Here is an 18,017-nt window from a genome sequence, read left to right on the forward strand (position 1 = left end):
AGAATGATGTTAATTAACGGTGCAACACAGAAAAAAAAAACAGAGCGTAAGCCTATTCTTTAACAAAACTGTTAGTTAAGCTTTTAAAGCAAATAAAAAAATTTATATTAAAAACAGAGACTTATGTCACAGACCATTTTCTTGAGTCCAACCTAACAGAACCTGAAGAAAATGGTGGGAAAACATTCAGATTGGGCTCGAGCAGAAAATATCATTTCTATCTGTGATACAGTTCTGAAAAATATGTTATATAATATAATACATTGTACTGTAATATCTAATAGGCACACACGCATGCTCACATATGGTATTTTTGGCATATTGCTTTTGTAAATACTGACAACAGTATAACAGTATCTTTGAGAAATATGAAAGAATATAACTATTTCATTAATAATTTCAATTATTTTTAAATATAATAAACACTATTCCAACTATTACTGCACTTTAATGCATTGTCTCTCAATCCTGTAATTCTGAAAGCACCTGTTAAGAGCTGGTTGGTTGAATCAGGTGTGTTAAGGAGTAGAGAAAGCACTAAATGTGCAGGAAAGGGGGACACCAGGACCAGTATAAAAAAAAAAAACACTGCTTTAATGTACGTCCTGTCTGCACAGCCCAAATAAAACAGAAAAATAAATATCATATTATTAAAAGAAATTGGTACCACTTTAAAATAAGACTACCTTTATAAAGGGTTTATAAATGGTTTACAATTAGTTTATTAATTGTTACTAATTAGGTTGTAAAAGCCTTATAAATCATTAATGATCAGTTGTAACACATATGTAGAAAGGGCAACAATATAGATGGCTGTGAGTTCACTATTTGTCACAGGTCATTGTTGCCCTTTCTACATATGTGTTATAACTGATCATTAATGATTTTTAAGGCATTTACAACCTCATTAGTAACCATTTATAAACGCATTGTAAACCATTTATAAACGCATTGTAAACCATTTATAAACCCTTTATAAAGGTAGTCTTATTTTAAAGTGGTACCAAGAGATCAATATATCAAATGTGTATGTGTACATGGAGTATTTCACAGTCTCTTTAAATAAAGGCTAGCCAGTCAAATTTTCAACCTAACAGTACAGACTTCTGCACAGCACTGAAGATGCCAGAAGAGAGAGGTTTATTCTGAGAAGCATCAGCAAAAAGCTCCCTTTAGGGTCTCGCTATATTTATCAGAGCGAGCATGTTGGGGGGGATGGGTAGCATGGCACAGATTCTGCCACTACTGGCACTGTTGGCATGAACCAACACAGTCTGCCAGGCGCTGATAAAGGGATTGTGTAGCGTGCAAGATGATCTAAAGCTGGCAGCAGACAGACAGACAGACTGACAGACAGAGAGAGAGACTGAGAGTGAGAGAGACCAACACACAGATAGACAGATATAAAGGTAATGAGTTAAACACTAATGCTCAGGGCTACCTTAAGCTCATCCTTTGTGTGTATAAGTGTGTGTGTGTGTGTATGTCTGTCAATCAGCTCAGATAGACACTATTGATATTAGCTCTGGTGAGACGGTCATAGCCTGGAGGTGAGCAGGGTGCTTAATAAAGTGACAACATCCCCCCCAAAATGCAGCGTTTCCTCAGGGGAACAGGGTAAGACACGGCAGTGTCAGGACGACATCTCAGTTCAGGAGAAAGTGTCAACACAAAGGTCACACAGTCTATCTCAAATTCCAGCAGAGTGCAGAATTAACACCTTGATGTCTGCTGCTCCTGACCGAGGATCAGTCCTCTGAGACTGAAATGTATCATATAGTGATACGACCGTGTCTACTGTGTCTCTAATTTACTGTTCTGTTTAATGTTACAGATATTAGAAGCTCAACAATTCATACAATTCTGACCCATGAGACAGTGGCGTTTGGAATCGATACACTATTTGATCCAGAGAAAATAAGAAGTGATTAAAAAAAGCACTATACAATGTGTTAATGCTTCCATTTTTAGTTCACTGGTTCATTTAATAACAGAACACTATATATTATATAGTATTACTTTAAATATTTGAGCTACAAGTAATAATTTATATAGGAAAATAATAAAAGATTCATATCTATTTTTAGTTAGATAGTACATTGAAAAACGAAAAAACACAATATTTGTATTTGCTTTTAAACATGTGGATGTGGACGTGCTAAGCACAAGCTTTAAACTAGTCAAATTATATAGTAATATGACCTTGTCTACTGAGAATTTACTGTTCTGTTTGTTTTTTTCAAATATTAGGAGCTCAACAATACATAACATTCTGATCCATGAAACAGTGGTTGTTTAAATTAATACACTATTTGATGCAGAGAAAATAATATGTGATAAAAAAGCACTATACAAAATGTGTTAATGCTTCCATTTTTAGTTTACTAGCTCATTTAATAACATAACACTATATATTATATAGTATTACTTCAAATATTTGAGCTACAAGTAACAATTTATATAGGAAAATAATAAAGGACTCCTATTTTTAGTGAATTATCTCATAGAACAACATAAAAGCACAATATTTGTATTCGCTTTTAAACATCTGGATGTGGACATGCTAAGTACAAGCTAATTAGTCAGCATTAAGCTTTAAACTAGTCAAATTATATAGTGATATGAATGTGTCTACTGAGAATTTACTGTTCTATTTTTTCTTTTCATATATATATATATATTCAATATAAGGAGCTCAACAATACATACAATTCTGACGCGTGAAACAGTGGACGTTAAATTAAATTAAATTAATTCACTATTTGATGCAGAGAAAATAAAATGTGATTTAAAAAGCATATTATATGAATATATATTTATTATGCTTCCATTTTTAGTTCACTACCGCATTTAATAACATAATACACATATTATATAATAATATATAATATAATCAGATGTATTAGCATAAGCATACATAAAGACTGTCGGATTAAAAGCGCATTTTAAGCTATAATAGTAAGGAACATGGGTGTCGCCATGTTTCCCTTCTAATGGGAAAGCTGGAGGAAGCACCTAAGTAAACAGAACTGTAAAAAAAAAAAAAAAAAAAACATTTTCTTTCAAAATCAAACAAGTGCTGGATGTTAATCTACACAGATTTCTCTCCTGAAAACTGTTTATTGGATGAGTAAAGCACTTCCATTTACTTACAATAAGTGGTTAGCAGCAGCGCTAGCTGTGGTTAGCAGCAGTGCTAAGCACAAGTAAACACCGCCCTACAGTGATACACTGAGGAACCCTGAGTGTTGCAGTAACCCAGGGTGCAATCAGCTAGTGGTTCCTCCCACGTAGCTTGTTTTAACACGGTAAACGTGCAGACTACAGTCCTATATACTCACCTCTGAATAGCGACAGGGCTAGCGATGTAGTTAGCAGCTAATGCCAATACTACTCCAGCCTCAGTGGTGGAACAACTTCTCTAAAACTCCTTTATAACACTGGCTTTACTGCTCATCACAACCTGACTCATAAAATTCATACATAACGCGCACCCGATTATAAGCCGCACTCTCGATTTTAAAATTAAAATTAAAGGATAAAGTGCACCTTACAGTGTGAAAAATGCGGTACTTGCTAAAGCAGCACATATTCTGAACAGGAATTTTAAAGCTGGGACTTAAATAGCTGAACTGGGCATGCTCTGCTTAGTGAGCATGAGCTAAACTATTAGGCAAATTGTGCATTTATTTTTTTCATTACATGAGGAAAAAATCGTTTACATGGGAAATGAATGTGTTCTCTGTCTCATTAATATGCATTTAGTAGAGGCTTCAGCTAAATCTAGGAGGTTACATACGATTACATCTGATTACATATTCAGTTCAAATGTCTGTCTGGGCAATTAGTGGCAGACAGTTTTACGTGGAAATTCTCTGCCAATTAAAATCAGGCATAAATTATTGGTGGTGCCTCAGAAGCATTTTAAAACTGATTTTCCTTAACAATAGCAGAGTAACCACAGCATGGTGTAGCCATTATGTTATATTCAGTTTATGTGTTTAGAGAACGGTTTAGTAGATTTTTTATTTAATTTCACAATGTGTAGATTTGTAGATGCATTAAATTCCACTTACATCTAAATAATCTGTTACATAAACTAACACAAACACATTTCAATATATCCTGTGAATGTTTTTCTTCATTTTATTTTATTTTTTTCCAGCAGCAGAGGAACAGAGGTTGTGCACCAGACTCCAGGCATGCTGTTTTATTTGCTGGTGTGGCTGTGAGGGTAGTGTTGTGTTTTTTAGTGGCATTGGTGTCAAAGTCCTGTAAGAGCCTGCAGTGCAGATGTGACACACTGTTGGATTCTGCATTCCCTGGAGCTTATTTCTCTCTGTGGGTTTGTTTGTTTGTGTGTGTGTGTGTGTGTGTGTGTGTGTGCGGGAGCATGCATGTACATACACACAATGGGCCATGTACAGTTTAATCTGAACAGCAAATAAAGATACAATAAAAAAAAGAGCAAAAATATCTATACTGATACTATTACAATATTCTGTTTGATAAATAAATAAATGGTCTTTTTTTTTAGACAGTAGAAAAGATGTTTTTAAAAGATTTATTGACTAAAAACCTTAATGAGCTGCATTAACTTAGCCTGCACCTAAGCTACATCTGTGCCATTTATTAGTGTGTTTGTAGGAAAGGTGAAAAGAAAAAAAAAAGTATACTTAAATTATTCTGACATAGGTCCGTACTTCAGTTATGTTATTTTGTACTTATTTACAACTTTTTTGAAAATAAAATGATATAGATTTGCGCAAAATTTATACTGAGTATACTAATCATACATTATTTTCGCCACTATTTAATACAATTTAAGTATATTTGTGTGAGCTGTCCAACTGAACATTAAAACATTTTACACTGTGATTAAAATATAGATTTAACATCACATTCATTTTAAGAAGTATATATAAACTGGTAAAAACCAAAGCTCTCTTATTGCTGCAAGCATTAGCTGTTCATTTTTTTACTTACACTAAAGTAACTAAAGTAAACTTTTTAAGCATAATTGAAACTTTTTGAAAACTTTTTTTAAAACGTTTTAATTTGTCAATACAAAAACAATGTTTCGGTAGCAATTTTTACTGTAGTAGTACAGTGCACTTTTATTGCAGAACTAGAACACATTGAGTAAAAGTATATTTTAGCATAAAAGACTGTTTCATAAAATAATACTAAGCATATATTTTTATAAGTACATCACCAGTACAAAATTAGCACAGCCAATTAAAGTACACTTTTTCAAAGTACACTGAAATACAGAATAAGCAGGTAAAAATGTGAGTTTAAGTAGAAAAAGCATACTTTTGTGATTCTGCATATAGTTCAAGTACACTTATTATATTTGAATACACAAGAGCTCTTTTACAAAAAAAATAGTTTCCATGGCTAAAAAATGTTTCCTCTTTAGTATTACTCAAGATCCTTTGAAACACTATTATATTTTATAAATGCATCCTTTAAAATATAAAAACTCTTTAAATGAAAACTGTCAAATCATCAATAAAACTATCCAGTAAATACTATAGCAACGTAATGAAGATTTCTTTGAATTGATTAATCATGACAGCATTGATTTGAGTATCTCAGGCAGGCCCTGTGTGTCGTGGTGTGTGTATATGTGTGTGAGACTCTCACCTTCTGCAGAAAGAGGACGATCCTCTGCACCATCTCGGCTCTCTGCTCCTCCAGGCTGAAGATGGTGCGAGGCGTGCGGATGAACACTTTGGTCTTGCCGTAGGCCACGTCGTGCTCAAACCCGCAGCCCTGCAGCAGACGCTTCACTGCCTCTCGGTCCGACGGCAGGTCATGGTTTGGCCACGTGAACTCCGAGATCATTTTATACCTAAGAGGGAAATTGAAAGATATAGATCCAATCAGCTTGTGCAATTTTAGTTACATGCCTTTCGCATATTTTAGTTTAAGTGGTCTATGGTAACTAAACATTTCAGCTCCATGACATTTAATGAACATTTAGCTGGATCACTGTTTGTACTCTATTGTATTCTATACATGTTGCAGACTGGATGGGGTAAAGTCATGTGACTACACTGGGCTAACACACACTATGGAAAGGTGGTATTGTGTGCTGTGTATTAATTAAATTTTGTGTACCATCTGTTTTATTTCTTATTTAATTTAGAATCCTACATTAGAAAATGAAAAAATTGAAAAAAAAAAAAAATGTTGAAATGTGATTTTTTTCTGTTATTTGCGTATGTGAATTTAATGTGAAAGAAAAAATAGACAGACTTTGATTTTATGTTCAATCAAAGAAGAAAATGGGGGAAAAACTTATCAGGGTCAAACTTTTTTTGAGAATTATATAGGTCTTCAGTCTTCATTTAGTTTTGCAAGATTTAATGATAAATCTGGGGAGTTTTACAGTTTCAAAATAAGTTTAATATATTCTTAGGACTAAATAAATGCATTGCTATAAACGAAAACATCATAAAATCTAAACATTGTAAGGATCTTCTCTGTACTACAGTTGTGTCTTATTTAATATTACTCTGTAAAATTTCAGAGAGGCATATAAAAGTTTTTAAATTAAATATATTCCCAATCTCTCTATTACCAATGAGACGAATGTAGCTATATTTGACAGATACTTTAGCCCATTAGATCGTATAGCAGATCTTACAGAGCACTTTAAGGAGTGTGGTCAATTTAGACCAAAACAAATTCAAATTTAACAAAAAGTGTGTCACACAAATTGTACATTACATTACATTACATTACATTACATTACATTTGGCAGATGCTTTTGTCCAAAGCGACTTACAATAGTGAAGTACTAATGTAATAGAAGTTAAAGGTAAAAACATTTTTAGACAGGGCTTAAAGGAGGTCAAAGGGAAATAATGGGATAGAGAAATTGAGGAGGGGAAGAAGGAAAAGAGGTTAGAAGTAGTTAGTTTGTTTGTCTTCAGGAGTTTCTTACAAGTTTAATATGAAATACTATATCAGTTCCTTACCAGTTAGCATAAGAAATCAGCCCAAACTAGGCTGATGTATATGGTAGCACTGAGTGCTGCAAAATCGGGGACAAACGTGATGTATACTCTGGGATGTATGCGGGGTGTTGGCACAAGCGGCACAGGCCAATAACCATATTATACCCAGCAAACGGGGGCTTGCTGGTACATGCAGCACTCAACTCAGATGTGAAAAGAGCATTTAGGCCAGAATCAGGTATAGATTCAAACTCGATTGAGGCTGATACAACTTAGGCTCGAAGTGTGGTATTCCGATACAAACTCCATTATACTTCCAAGGCCAAGATTTATATTCATCACCCATAGATGCTGGTACCTGTATGAAATCCATTTTTTTTTAGATTGTCTCTTATTTTTTTACTGCAAAATGAGCCTTACATAATCTAAGTGCAGAAAGTGAGTGTTTGTGAAAGAGCAGGAAGTATCTGTTATGAAAAGCGGAAAGTGGAATAGGGTAAGCATGGTCACTAGCACTTTATTAGGCCAGGGGGGAAAGCAGGGTAGCGGCGAATTGTGTGTATGTGAGAGTGTGTGTTTTATAGTTCGACTCTTTGGAACATTTCCCACAGTCCCATTAGGCAGTGGCATTGTCTGAGCAAGAGATTATAGCACAGTCATGGCCTTCAGAGTGAAGGCAAAAAATGATTTTGGAAGTGCAGTTAAGTCATCTCTCTCAATTACACCACCCTCTGTAACAGCCAGGAGGTCTTTATGCATCAGGAGTGTCACACAGAATCCGGATCAACTCATCAGAACTGTGTGTGTGCTAAATATTGTGCCTACCAGAACAAAAGTCTGATTTTTTTTCTCCATAAATTAAAACCCCCATATACATTATGTGATAATTCCATGATGTCTGGATCAATATTAATTGATGCAGAATTATTAGAATTAAAAAGTAGTCTAATTTTGTTCTGAAAGTGATATTGGTATCTTCTGGTCAGCATATAGCCATATAATTGCCCATAAAACTTGAAGAGCAGCTGAACTGAATCATTGCAGTTCTCTTTTGGATCGTGCTCCATCCAGTTCTTCTAGTATAAGTTGGGGAAGAGGTGGGGTGATGATCATTCAACATTCTGACCTCATGAAGGGTAAAGTATGTGGAGGTTGATACCCACCTCTGCAAGAAGCGAGGGTAGGTCTGACGGTTGGCAAAGCCCGCACGTCGCACTCTGAGGTTTTCCAGCAGGCCCAGGTACTCCACCTGATGCTTACAGCGCTCATACTCAAACAGCAGAGGAGACTTCACGTCGTTGGGTTTGATGCAGCGCACGTAGTATGGTTCCTGCACACACAAACAGATGAGGATAATGGGGCCAGTAAATAGAAATATATACAAATCAGCCAGAATATTATTACCTCTAATGTCCCTCGTCCTACAACAACAGCTAACTTGTCAAGGCAAAAACTCTTAACCAGACTTAGCCAGTATTTTGTTAAAGTGTCTCAGATCCTTATGTCTGTTCATTTACTGTGAGAACCGACTGTTCACCTGCTGCCTGATTTATGATAATCAAAGACCTCATTTACGTCTTGTCATTTAAACTATATAATTACAGGATTTTAAAACACGCATTAACACTTGGTAGTTAAATGCCTCTCATGTAAGTTAGTTAAGTTAGTCAAGTTAATGATTGATTTGTGGAAATTACTCACTGGTGGTTTTAGAGGAGAGGCCACAGGGGCACTGGCCGCAGCTAAAGTCTGATTGGCCTTCTAAAGTGCCCCTGTCCTGTCACTCAAAACTTATAAGGATATTTTCATGAAGTAAAATTTGTGCCAAACGTTTTACACAAATAAAATAAATCTGCACTTAAAATTGCAGATTATATACATATAGAAACAAAAAAACAAAAGACAATGAGAAACTCCAAAAGCAAAAGACTTTAGCAATATCTACAGAATTTAGCAAAATCTACAAGCAAATATTTTTCATATACACATTTGATATATTTTTTCTGTTCTGAATTTGTAACATACACTTTTTCCCTTTGGATTCTTACAAACTTTCTTTTGTCATACAGCTCCTTTTAAAAGTGTGCTGTTTGCTTTTACAGCTCTGCTCCAACCAGTTCAACAATTCAAAACACTTTAACTAAATGTTTTACAATATATAGCACAAACTGTTAATAATAGTTATGAAATTGGTTTTGTGTCATTTATGTTACATCAGGATTTTAACCCTAAAATATTATAATATTTAAAAAATTTGAATGTATCTGCATGACATTGATGATATACAAGTCAATATAGACAGAGCAGGTGTGTTTAATGTTATCCACAAACAGCTGAAGTGGGCACAGGTTTTCATTCCACATGAACAGCAGCACACCTGGTTCCACTTGTGTAACAAATTGGTGCTTCTGCTTAGCTGGAATGAAAACCTGCAGCCACACGGCCCTTTGCGGGTAAAGTTGGACACCCCTTGGATAGAGTGACAATAATTAGTCATACTATTTTTTATTTTAGTGCATAAGATTGTATTTACTAGGACATTAAAGATAAGTAACTCTGTACCTTGGAGGCCAGGTTCTCCACCAGTGAGATCATGGAGTTCTTGAAGAGCGTGGCTGCTGTGAGGGGTCTCTTGGTGACCTCTGTGATGCTCAGCTTCCCCTCAGGCCACATGGCCTTTAGAACAGGGTTCGAGCTATAGCACAGTGAGCACAGGGGGAAAGGACAGGTCATTAATTTTATACCAGATCAGAGCAGTGACGTCCTGTATGACTGAGAGAGCAAGTACTCTAATATCAACTAATACTGACCTGTTGTACAACAGCCTCTTGAAGTCCTGAAACAGGGTGTCCTTGTTCTTGTCAATGAAACCCACCACAGAGTAACTGACGTGGGAGGTTTAACACACACACAGAGAACGAAGAGGACAACAAAAAGAGTGGGAGATAAGTTGACATTTCACTGGAAACACACAAGCACACAGCCACACACAGAGTGAGCTTAAACTTCCTTAACACATTACAAAAGGAGCCGAACCCCTAAGTAGAGGAAATGAAAGTAGACGAGTGGCCGATTGATTGGCCGCTCTATCTGGGCCTTCTAAGTGCTACAGTAAGTGTTTCTGGCCCCTGGGATACGGGCCGGCAGCATTACGCTGCCGCCACTGACTCACACGGTGCTCTGCTTCCCATACACCCTCACAGAGGCAGGTATTTTTATCCCTGTCTCCAATACATAACACAACAAGCAGCACTAACCAGCACACTACAGACAAACTCATGAGATTTAAATATGGACAGAGCAAGACTTGTTTTGCAGGACTGCCACTGACTGCATAGAACAGTAAATAGTACTTCAATAATGGTAGGGATGGTACAAAAATGCACAATTTATTGTAAAGATGAGCAAAATGTATCTATATCTAAAAGTTATATCTATATCTAAAGCATCTAAATAATAAAACCATGTACAAGGTTTGGATGCTAAGGGCCCAGGACCTCATGAAAATGGTTAGTGACTCATTGTTAACATATACAGCTCTGGAAAAAAAAATAAAAGTCCACCTAAAAATTATTATTTTCTTTGATTTTACCAAATTGAAAACCTCTGGAATATAATCAGGAGGAAGATGGATGATCACAAGCCATCAAACCAAGCTAAACTGATTGATTTTTTACACCAGGAGTGCAATAAAGTTATCTAAAAGCAGTGTGTAAGACTGGTGGAGGAGAACATGCCAAGATGCATGAAAACTTTGATTAAAAACCAGGGTTATTCCATCAAATATTGATTTTTTAACTTTATTTAAACCTTCATGATTATAAACTTGTTTTCTTTGCATTATCTGAGGTCTGAAAGCTCTGCATCGTTTTTGTTATTTCAGCCATTTCTCATTTAATGCAAATAAATGCTTTGAATGACAATATTTTTATTTGGAATTGGAAATAATTGTTGTTCGTAGTTTATAGAATAAAACAACAATGTTCATTTTAGTCAAACTATGAATACAAACTTCCTATAAATAGCAAAATCAGATAAACCGATTCAGAAACTGAAGTGGTCTCTTTAAAAAAAAATTGCTGTATATTTGATATTGTCAATAAGTATAAGTATACTTACACCACATCCCCTGCATAGTGACGGATGCGGAAGTCTCGGTCGAACTCCAGACTCTTGTCAGTTGGGGACAGCTGTGGAAACAGGTAAAAAAATAAATAAATAAGGATGGGAGAGTCTGATTTTTTTTTTTTTTTTTTTTTTTTTTTTACATATGATTGCAGTCACATTACAGTCTTATCGATTTTCCTCTATTTAAAAAAAAAAAGGGTTTAGTAACTCTTTGCTGGAAAGCAGTAGCCCCCTTCTCTGAGACTTCTATTAAAGGACTAGATGAGGGCAGTGGAGCAGAAAAGCTGGCCTGCAGATCCCCAGCAAGCTAAAATGGAAGGAGTCTTCTCTGAGGGAGTGAAGAGTGAGAGAGGAGTGAGAGTGAGAGAGAGAGAAACGAGTGCAGTATAAATATGTGCATATGAAAAATAAATGACACATGCACTTTCCTCTGCTAAGAGACAGCACATCTGTGCGCGATGGCATCAGTATATAGGCCAGTGTTTTGGGAGTGAGAAAAAGAAAGTGAGAGAGAGAGAAATGAAAAAAAAGTGTGAGAGATGAAGGATGTGTGAGAAAAGAAAAAGAGCGAGAGAGAACAGGAGACAGAGAGAAAGAGATACAAATTTAAACAGGAAAAAGTGAAGTGCTTGATATAGGGAAGTGTAACTGGTCTTTCCAGACAGTGTTGAAATACATCATCTAAATCAATAACGCAAATTATCCTTATTAGATGCAAAAAACTTTGACAGAATGAAAAAAAATTGATAGAATTTTTTTTGATAGAATGAAAATAAGCTTCTTTTTGCAAGCTATTTTGACCCTGAAACTAACTAACTAACTAACTAACTAACTAACTAACTAACTAAGACTACCTCACATACACGAATCACAAACAGAACTTGGTCATTCATTACATTTTAATATGCTTTATTATGATTTGGCACAGCATTATGTTGTACAACATGAATATGTATATATACAGCTCTGGACAAAAAATAAGAGACCACTTAATGATGATGTTTTTTCGTAATTTTACCAAATCGAAAACCTCTAGAAAATAATCAAGAGGAAGATGGATGATCACAAGCCATCAAACCAAGCTAAACTGCTTGCTTTTTTGCACCAGGAGTAGCATAAAGTTATCCAAAGGCAGTGTGTAAGACTGGTGGAGGAGAACATGCCAAGATGCATGAAAACTGGGATTAAAAAACAGGTTTATTCTACCAAATATTGATTTCTGAACTCTTAAAAGTTTATGAATATAAACTTTGGTTTCTTTTGCATTATTCGAGGTCTGAAAGCTCTGCATCTTTTTTTTATTTCAGCCATTTCTCATTTTCTGCAAATAAATGACAATATTTTTATTTGGAATTTGGGAGAACTTAAATATATACCTATGAATAGCAAAATCAGAGAAACTGATTCAGAAACTGATGTAGTCTCTTCTTTACATTTTTTATTAAGATTTTATTTAGATTTATTTTTATCCATATATCTCATACATTCTTACATTCATTTTCTATTCTAATTGTTTGGGCAAGTGATTGGGTAGCTATCAAAGCAAGTCACTGTTGGTTGAACCATGCAAGTCCACTTATGTGAAAATATTAAAAAAAACTTTGAAACTTTGAAAACCTGCAGTATCTTTTTTTACTGTAAAAAAAAACTTGAATCTCAGGATGTTTGTGGTGTACACAATAAGCATTTCTGAACTTTAACAGCTCCAGTAATACTAAGTAAAGAGCAGGTTGTGTTTTTTTCTTTTTTTCTTTTCAAGGCTTTAAAAATGGTCCCTTCAAGAAGTATTTTGTGCAGTGGAGGAAGCCAGCTAGCACAGTTAGAAAAGAAGCAGTCAATCATAAATATGTAACACTGCTGTCAAAGAACAGTGCTTCAGTGCTTATTAAGACTGAGCTCAGTTCTGATCTGCAGCAGAAAAGAAAGGACATCAAATGCCAGCAGATCACAGCAAAACAGAACACTGGCACAACATATACATATAGCCATGGGGCAGAGCGCCCTCACAGAAATATAACAGGATGCAGAATTAAAAGTTACTGCAGTTGCCACAAAGTTCAACAGGGAGCTTTAGGAGGGAAAAGAGCCTTTTCTTATAAAGCCAGACCTCAGATCCAGTTGTTGTCTTTAGGTCTAAGCTGAAAACCCTTTAGCCAAGTTGAGCATAATTAGCCTTTTCCTTTAGATACATATATAACAAACAGATTTATGAGGCTAATGGACACAAGAAACTGTGGTAAACTCGTGCCACTGCATGCAGTCTGTAAGGGACGGTGGAGTGAATAGATGCTGCATATAGTGTTCAAGGTTCTCTTGTGTCTGTGTTACCTTCTGGCTCACTCCTTTCAGTTAAGCCACTATAGTCAGATCTGCCAGTCATTATTCCCTGTCCTACAGGGTTAATTTCATCTCTTTATCATTTCCAACTTAATGACCGCACACCTGTTCAGCCTGACACTGATGGAGGACTGACCCTCGGGCTATCCTGCTTCCTGATTCAGACCAGCAACCCACTGTCCAGCTACTGCCACCTGCCTCTGACTACTCCACTACTGTTACTATGCTGAAGATTAAATTGAATATTTGTTACTATTATTAATTGTATGAGTACTACAGACATTTTATTAAATTATTTTTATATTTCTATCATCACTAGATGGATACTAGATAGACTGGTTCCCAACTAAAGTGACTACTATGATTAGAACAAAATATTTTCCTTTGTTCTGCTCACTTGATGTTTAATAATATATTGATGATTGTCTCAAAGGCAGGTATTATGACAACGGTCAATAAACAATAGATTGTACAAGCACAGTAAGTGGCTCTGTTCTGATAGGGGGAGTTCTGAGTCAGCTTCTGTTGTGAAAGTGTGCGTGAGAAAGGAATCAGCTTCACAGAGTTTGCTTTAGCTGCAGCACAGACACAGTGTCCTTCTGAAGGTGCAGACCAAAAAGCTCCTATCACTGCCAGAGAGCCCACTTCACAGAGCACTTCACAGAAAGTGTGATTGGACAGTGAGTGGAGGGATATTGAAAAGGTGTGTGTGGAACACCTCAAACAGACTCAGTGAAACGGGGAAGCTGCATTCTCTCAAGAACTGACAAAAGGGTTCTTCTGGGTTAAAATTCAAAGAGGAACCGCTTTTGGTTTAAAAAAGAACCTCTCAGTGGCTGTTTAACCTTATGACATTTAAAGAAGCCTTCAGTGGATGTTTCTTTCAAAGATCTAACATTTGACAGTCCTATTTATAGCTTTATTTGGCTTTTTTGGCTCAAAGAAATTACGTAGAGGGCATTTTAAATAAATGAAAAATAAAAAACTATAGATTATGTTCACAGTGGCAAAAGCACATGTGTTTTGGATGCCAGAGAAAGTTAATTGCCAGAAAAAAAAACTAAAGACCTGTGTGTTTTTACACACAATGTCCAGTCAGTTACTTCATGAGAAAATTCTTAACTCCTGCCGTATTCCATCCCATCTCCTAAACACCCCAACCTCTGTACATATCTGTATTTAAAAATAATGTAAAGGAATGATTCCAAAAAATGGAAGTACTTTTCCCAAATGCAGGAAAAATAGGGCAAAGTTGGAAACTGAATTAGCAGCATTGACTCTTGGCAGGTATGTAAACACAGTCAATCTGTACAGTGCACTGAATTCCACCGAAAAGACAGATTACATAACAAAAAAAGCAGATAAAAAGTAATTTAGCTTGGTCACTCTCTTTATGTTACCTACAGTTGACTTTTGTCAAGAGCAGTTCACACCGCAGACAGCCAGCATGTTTGGCGGATGACCTTGGCCATTATAGAATCCTCCTGGCAGCTGCACCTGAACTGCTCATTTGTGCCAAACCTGGTCCGAGAAGCTGTTAATGGACTAATTACTGCGTAGATACATCAAATGTAATGATGAGTTTTGCTAATATGAATCAGTTCTGGTATTGGGTCATTGCGCAAGAAGACACTGGGCTGTATCTGCTGAATGGATCCGTAGAGTCAGTACTACATGTGGCCCTAATCTGATTCAGTGTACGTTTGCTGCATATGGGCAAAAGAGCAATGCTTTGGTTACATCAATAGCATCACAGGAACCATCAGGTTCTAGTTCCAGAGGATGACAGCTGGGCTTATTACTGACAATGAGTTTGAGAATCAGTTTTCTTTTGGGCGCATGTTAACATTTCTTTAGGAATTTCTTCAAAAACAGAGGGCCTGCGATATGTGCCATCTAATTTGGTTTGAATATAGACATGATACCAAATATCTACATATAAACTATTAATGTTATATCTAAATTCACATGAGTTCTGATCTGTAGCACTGTCATGTATCGGATATGTATCGCATTTCTACACAACATATATGGGCAGTTTATCACACAAGAATTGACCATAGTCTTGGACTAAATCAGTGTAGATGGAGATTTACCATTGAAAGGAAAATAGGTACCACTTTAAAATAAGACTACCTTTATAAAGGGTTTATAAATGGTTTACAATTAGTTTATTAATGGTTACTAATTAGGTTGTAAATGCCTTAAAAATCATTAATAATCAGTTATAACACATACGTAGAAAGGGCAACAATGACCTGTTGTTTGCCAAATAGTGAACCTACAGCCATCTGTATTGTTGCCCTTTCTACGTAGTGTTACAACTGATTATTAATGATTTTTAAGGCATTTACAACCTAATTGGTAACCATTAATAAACTAATTGTAAACCATTTATAAACCCTTTATAAAGGTAATCTTATTTTAAAGAGGTACCGGAAAATATAATCTGGGAAACCAATCTATAACATGGTGCAAGTCAGAACGGTCACATGACACAAAAAATAAGGATTTGGGACACTTTTTTCTGCTTTTTGAATGTAGCCTTGAGTTGAGTAAATAAAAAAAAATGACTTTTACTTCTGGTGCTGATTAAAGGCACAAACAGATTCAATAAATAGTTATTTTTGAGTCATAACGAGTTGTTTTATTAAAGAACCAAAAGGGGTTCTTCCATTGCGTCACTCCAAAGAAACCTTCCTAGCATCTATATTTTTAGGCACGTTTCCGAAATGCAGGGACACACTGTCATTTCCAGTTATTTGTCCACCCATCCCATCTGCCTCGATCGCTCCTGACAGTGTTCTGGCTGGCCAGCATGGGCAGGGCTTCAGATGGATCAGACAGAGCAGACTGTGAGCAGCCTGCTGAGCTCCCTCCCTCACCGCATCCATCTCAATCAGTCACACCCAGCCATGCGCACACACAGACACACACTAATACACTATACACACACACACACCTACAAACAAAGAAAATGGAGCTTCATCAGAGAAATAATAGCATGTGCAGATGCATATCGCACATTTGATTATCCAAACAGATGGAACGGGAATAAGAGCGAGACAGTGATGAGTCACACTGCAGAGAGAGGGAGGGAAGAAAAAAAGCGAGGGGAAAGAAGAAGTAAGGGGGGAAAACGAGTGAAAAGTAACAGGGACACAGAGTCTTCGCACCTCTAAATATAGAACACATCCTCAAATCACACAATGCCTCTAAGCCCCTGTGTCTAACACACCCCAATTCTGTGATGCTGCGGAAAGAAAAGCGGAGGAGACGTGGAGCAGTGGAGCAGGTGGGGGAGAAACTGGGGCAGATAATTAGTAAATAAACGTCCTCATCAGTAAGTAACTAAAACAACTTGTAAGAGATACTAAATGATGCTGTTCAGCCTTGCCAATATGTCTATGGCCAGTTTCATAGACATAAGTCACATCCAATTTTAATACATGTATACTAGGAGTGCAATGACACAGTTACCCATCACAACTGCTTGCAATGCATTAACCCTATCACAAGCAAGTCCACCCTGAATAAGTTCTGTTTAAATACAGCATAACATTCCTCTAATAGTACAATATGTGCTGTATGTTGTGGGAGGGCTAATCAGAAAAAACATTCTGATGAATAAACTAGTAGAATAGGCTTTAATGGTCCAGGAGACTAAGGCGCTGGATTTTTTATTGTATGCCAGATCATGTGATTTCGGTCAGCACAGGTGCAGCACAGGAATGCTATATCAGCGGCAGCTTAAAAAGAGACAGTGGCTGACTTCACTTCACACTGGAGTACAGTTAATCAAAAGATTATTTACACAGACCTTTTCATTTCGATATTTTTAATCAGTAAAATAGAAAATAGTATTAAAGTAAACAATACTAGACACCCATGAGGAGAGATATGACCAAAAAGGACTATAAATAAATGTATGTTTATGTGTCACAGTATTTAGACTTCCCACGTCTGGTAAAAGTAAAAAAACAAAGAAAGTCTTGCCGGCTGTACAGTTTGTAGTAGTGATTTTAGCATTGCCCACAGGGTTGCACTAAATGATTGCAAAGGTCTATTATCCTTTGGTATCCTTTGGTGTGTGCGAGAGTTTTTTTTTTGGGCAGGGGATTGGGGGAGGGTCCAAGTCTGTGGGTACCTTCCTGAAATATTTTTTTTGCAACTTGGGATGTCTGTATTATTAGTTATTATACTATGATTTTAGTAAATCAGTGCCTAATGATGTTAAATCAGGTAAGCTAGTGCTAGAATTAAATAGATTTACGCCAGGAGGAAGCCAGTTTTTGTTCTAAATTAACCTCACAAGATATTCACTATTTTCTTATTATATTTATGTATCCTTAAATATATTCTTATATACAATAGCGTTGTTATTGAAAAGATAAATTGTAAGGTGTTTGAAGCATAAACATAAATATGAATATAATATGCTAAAGTGCATAATATTTTCACATAGTACTGTATATGCAACTTAACAGCACATCAAAAAAAATCTGTATCTTTAATTCTGTAAAAAAAAAACCAGACACAGACAGGTTGCTAAATTGCCAGGTTAAAAATTGATTTATCCATTGC

General features: G+C 36.1%; 1 protein-coding gene across 1 annotated transcript in view; it reads right to left on the reverse strand.

The window, feature by feature from the left end:
• The window catches only part of myo1d (myosin 1D), a 136,543-nt gene that overhangs the window by 63,585 nt on the left and 54,941 nt on the right, over positions 1-18,017 (reverse strand). The window contains exons 12-16 of the mRNA XM_007259173.4: positions 11,088-11,158; positions 9,779-9,853; positions 9,531-9,663; positions 8,132-8,298; positions 5,650-5,857 (exon numbers count right to left, since the gene is read on the reverse strand). Of these exons, the coding sequence (XP_007259235.1) occupies positions 5,650-5,857; positions 8,132-8,298; positions 9,531-9,663; positions 9,779-9,853; positions 11,088-11,158 (654 nt within the window). The remainder of the gene's footprint in view (positions 1-5,649; positions 5,858-8,131; positions 8,299-9,530; positions 9,664-9,778; positions 9,854-11,087; positions 11,159-18,017) is intronic.

The sequence above is a fragment of the Astyanax mexicanus genome, chromosome 15, assembly GCF_023375975.1.
Source record: "Astyanax mexicanus isolate ESR-SI-001 chromosome 15, AstMex3_surface, whole genome shotgun sequence".
NCBI lineage: Eukaryota > Metazoa > Chordata > Actinopteri > Characiformes > Acestrorhamphidae > Astyanax > Astyanax mexicanus.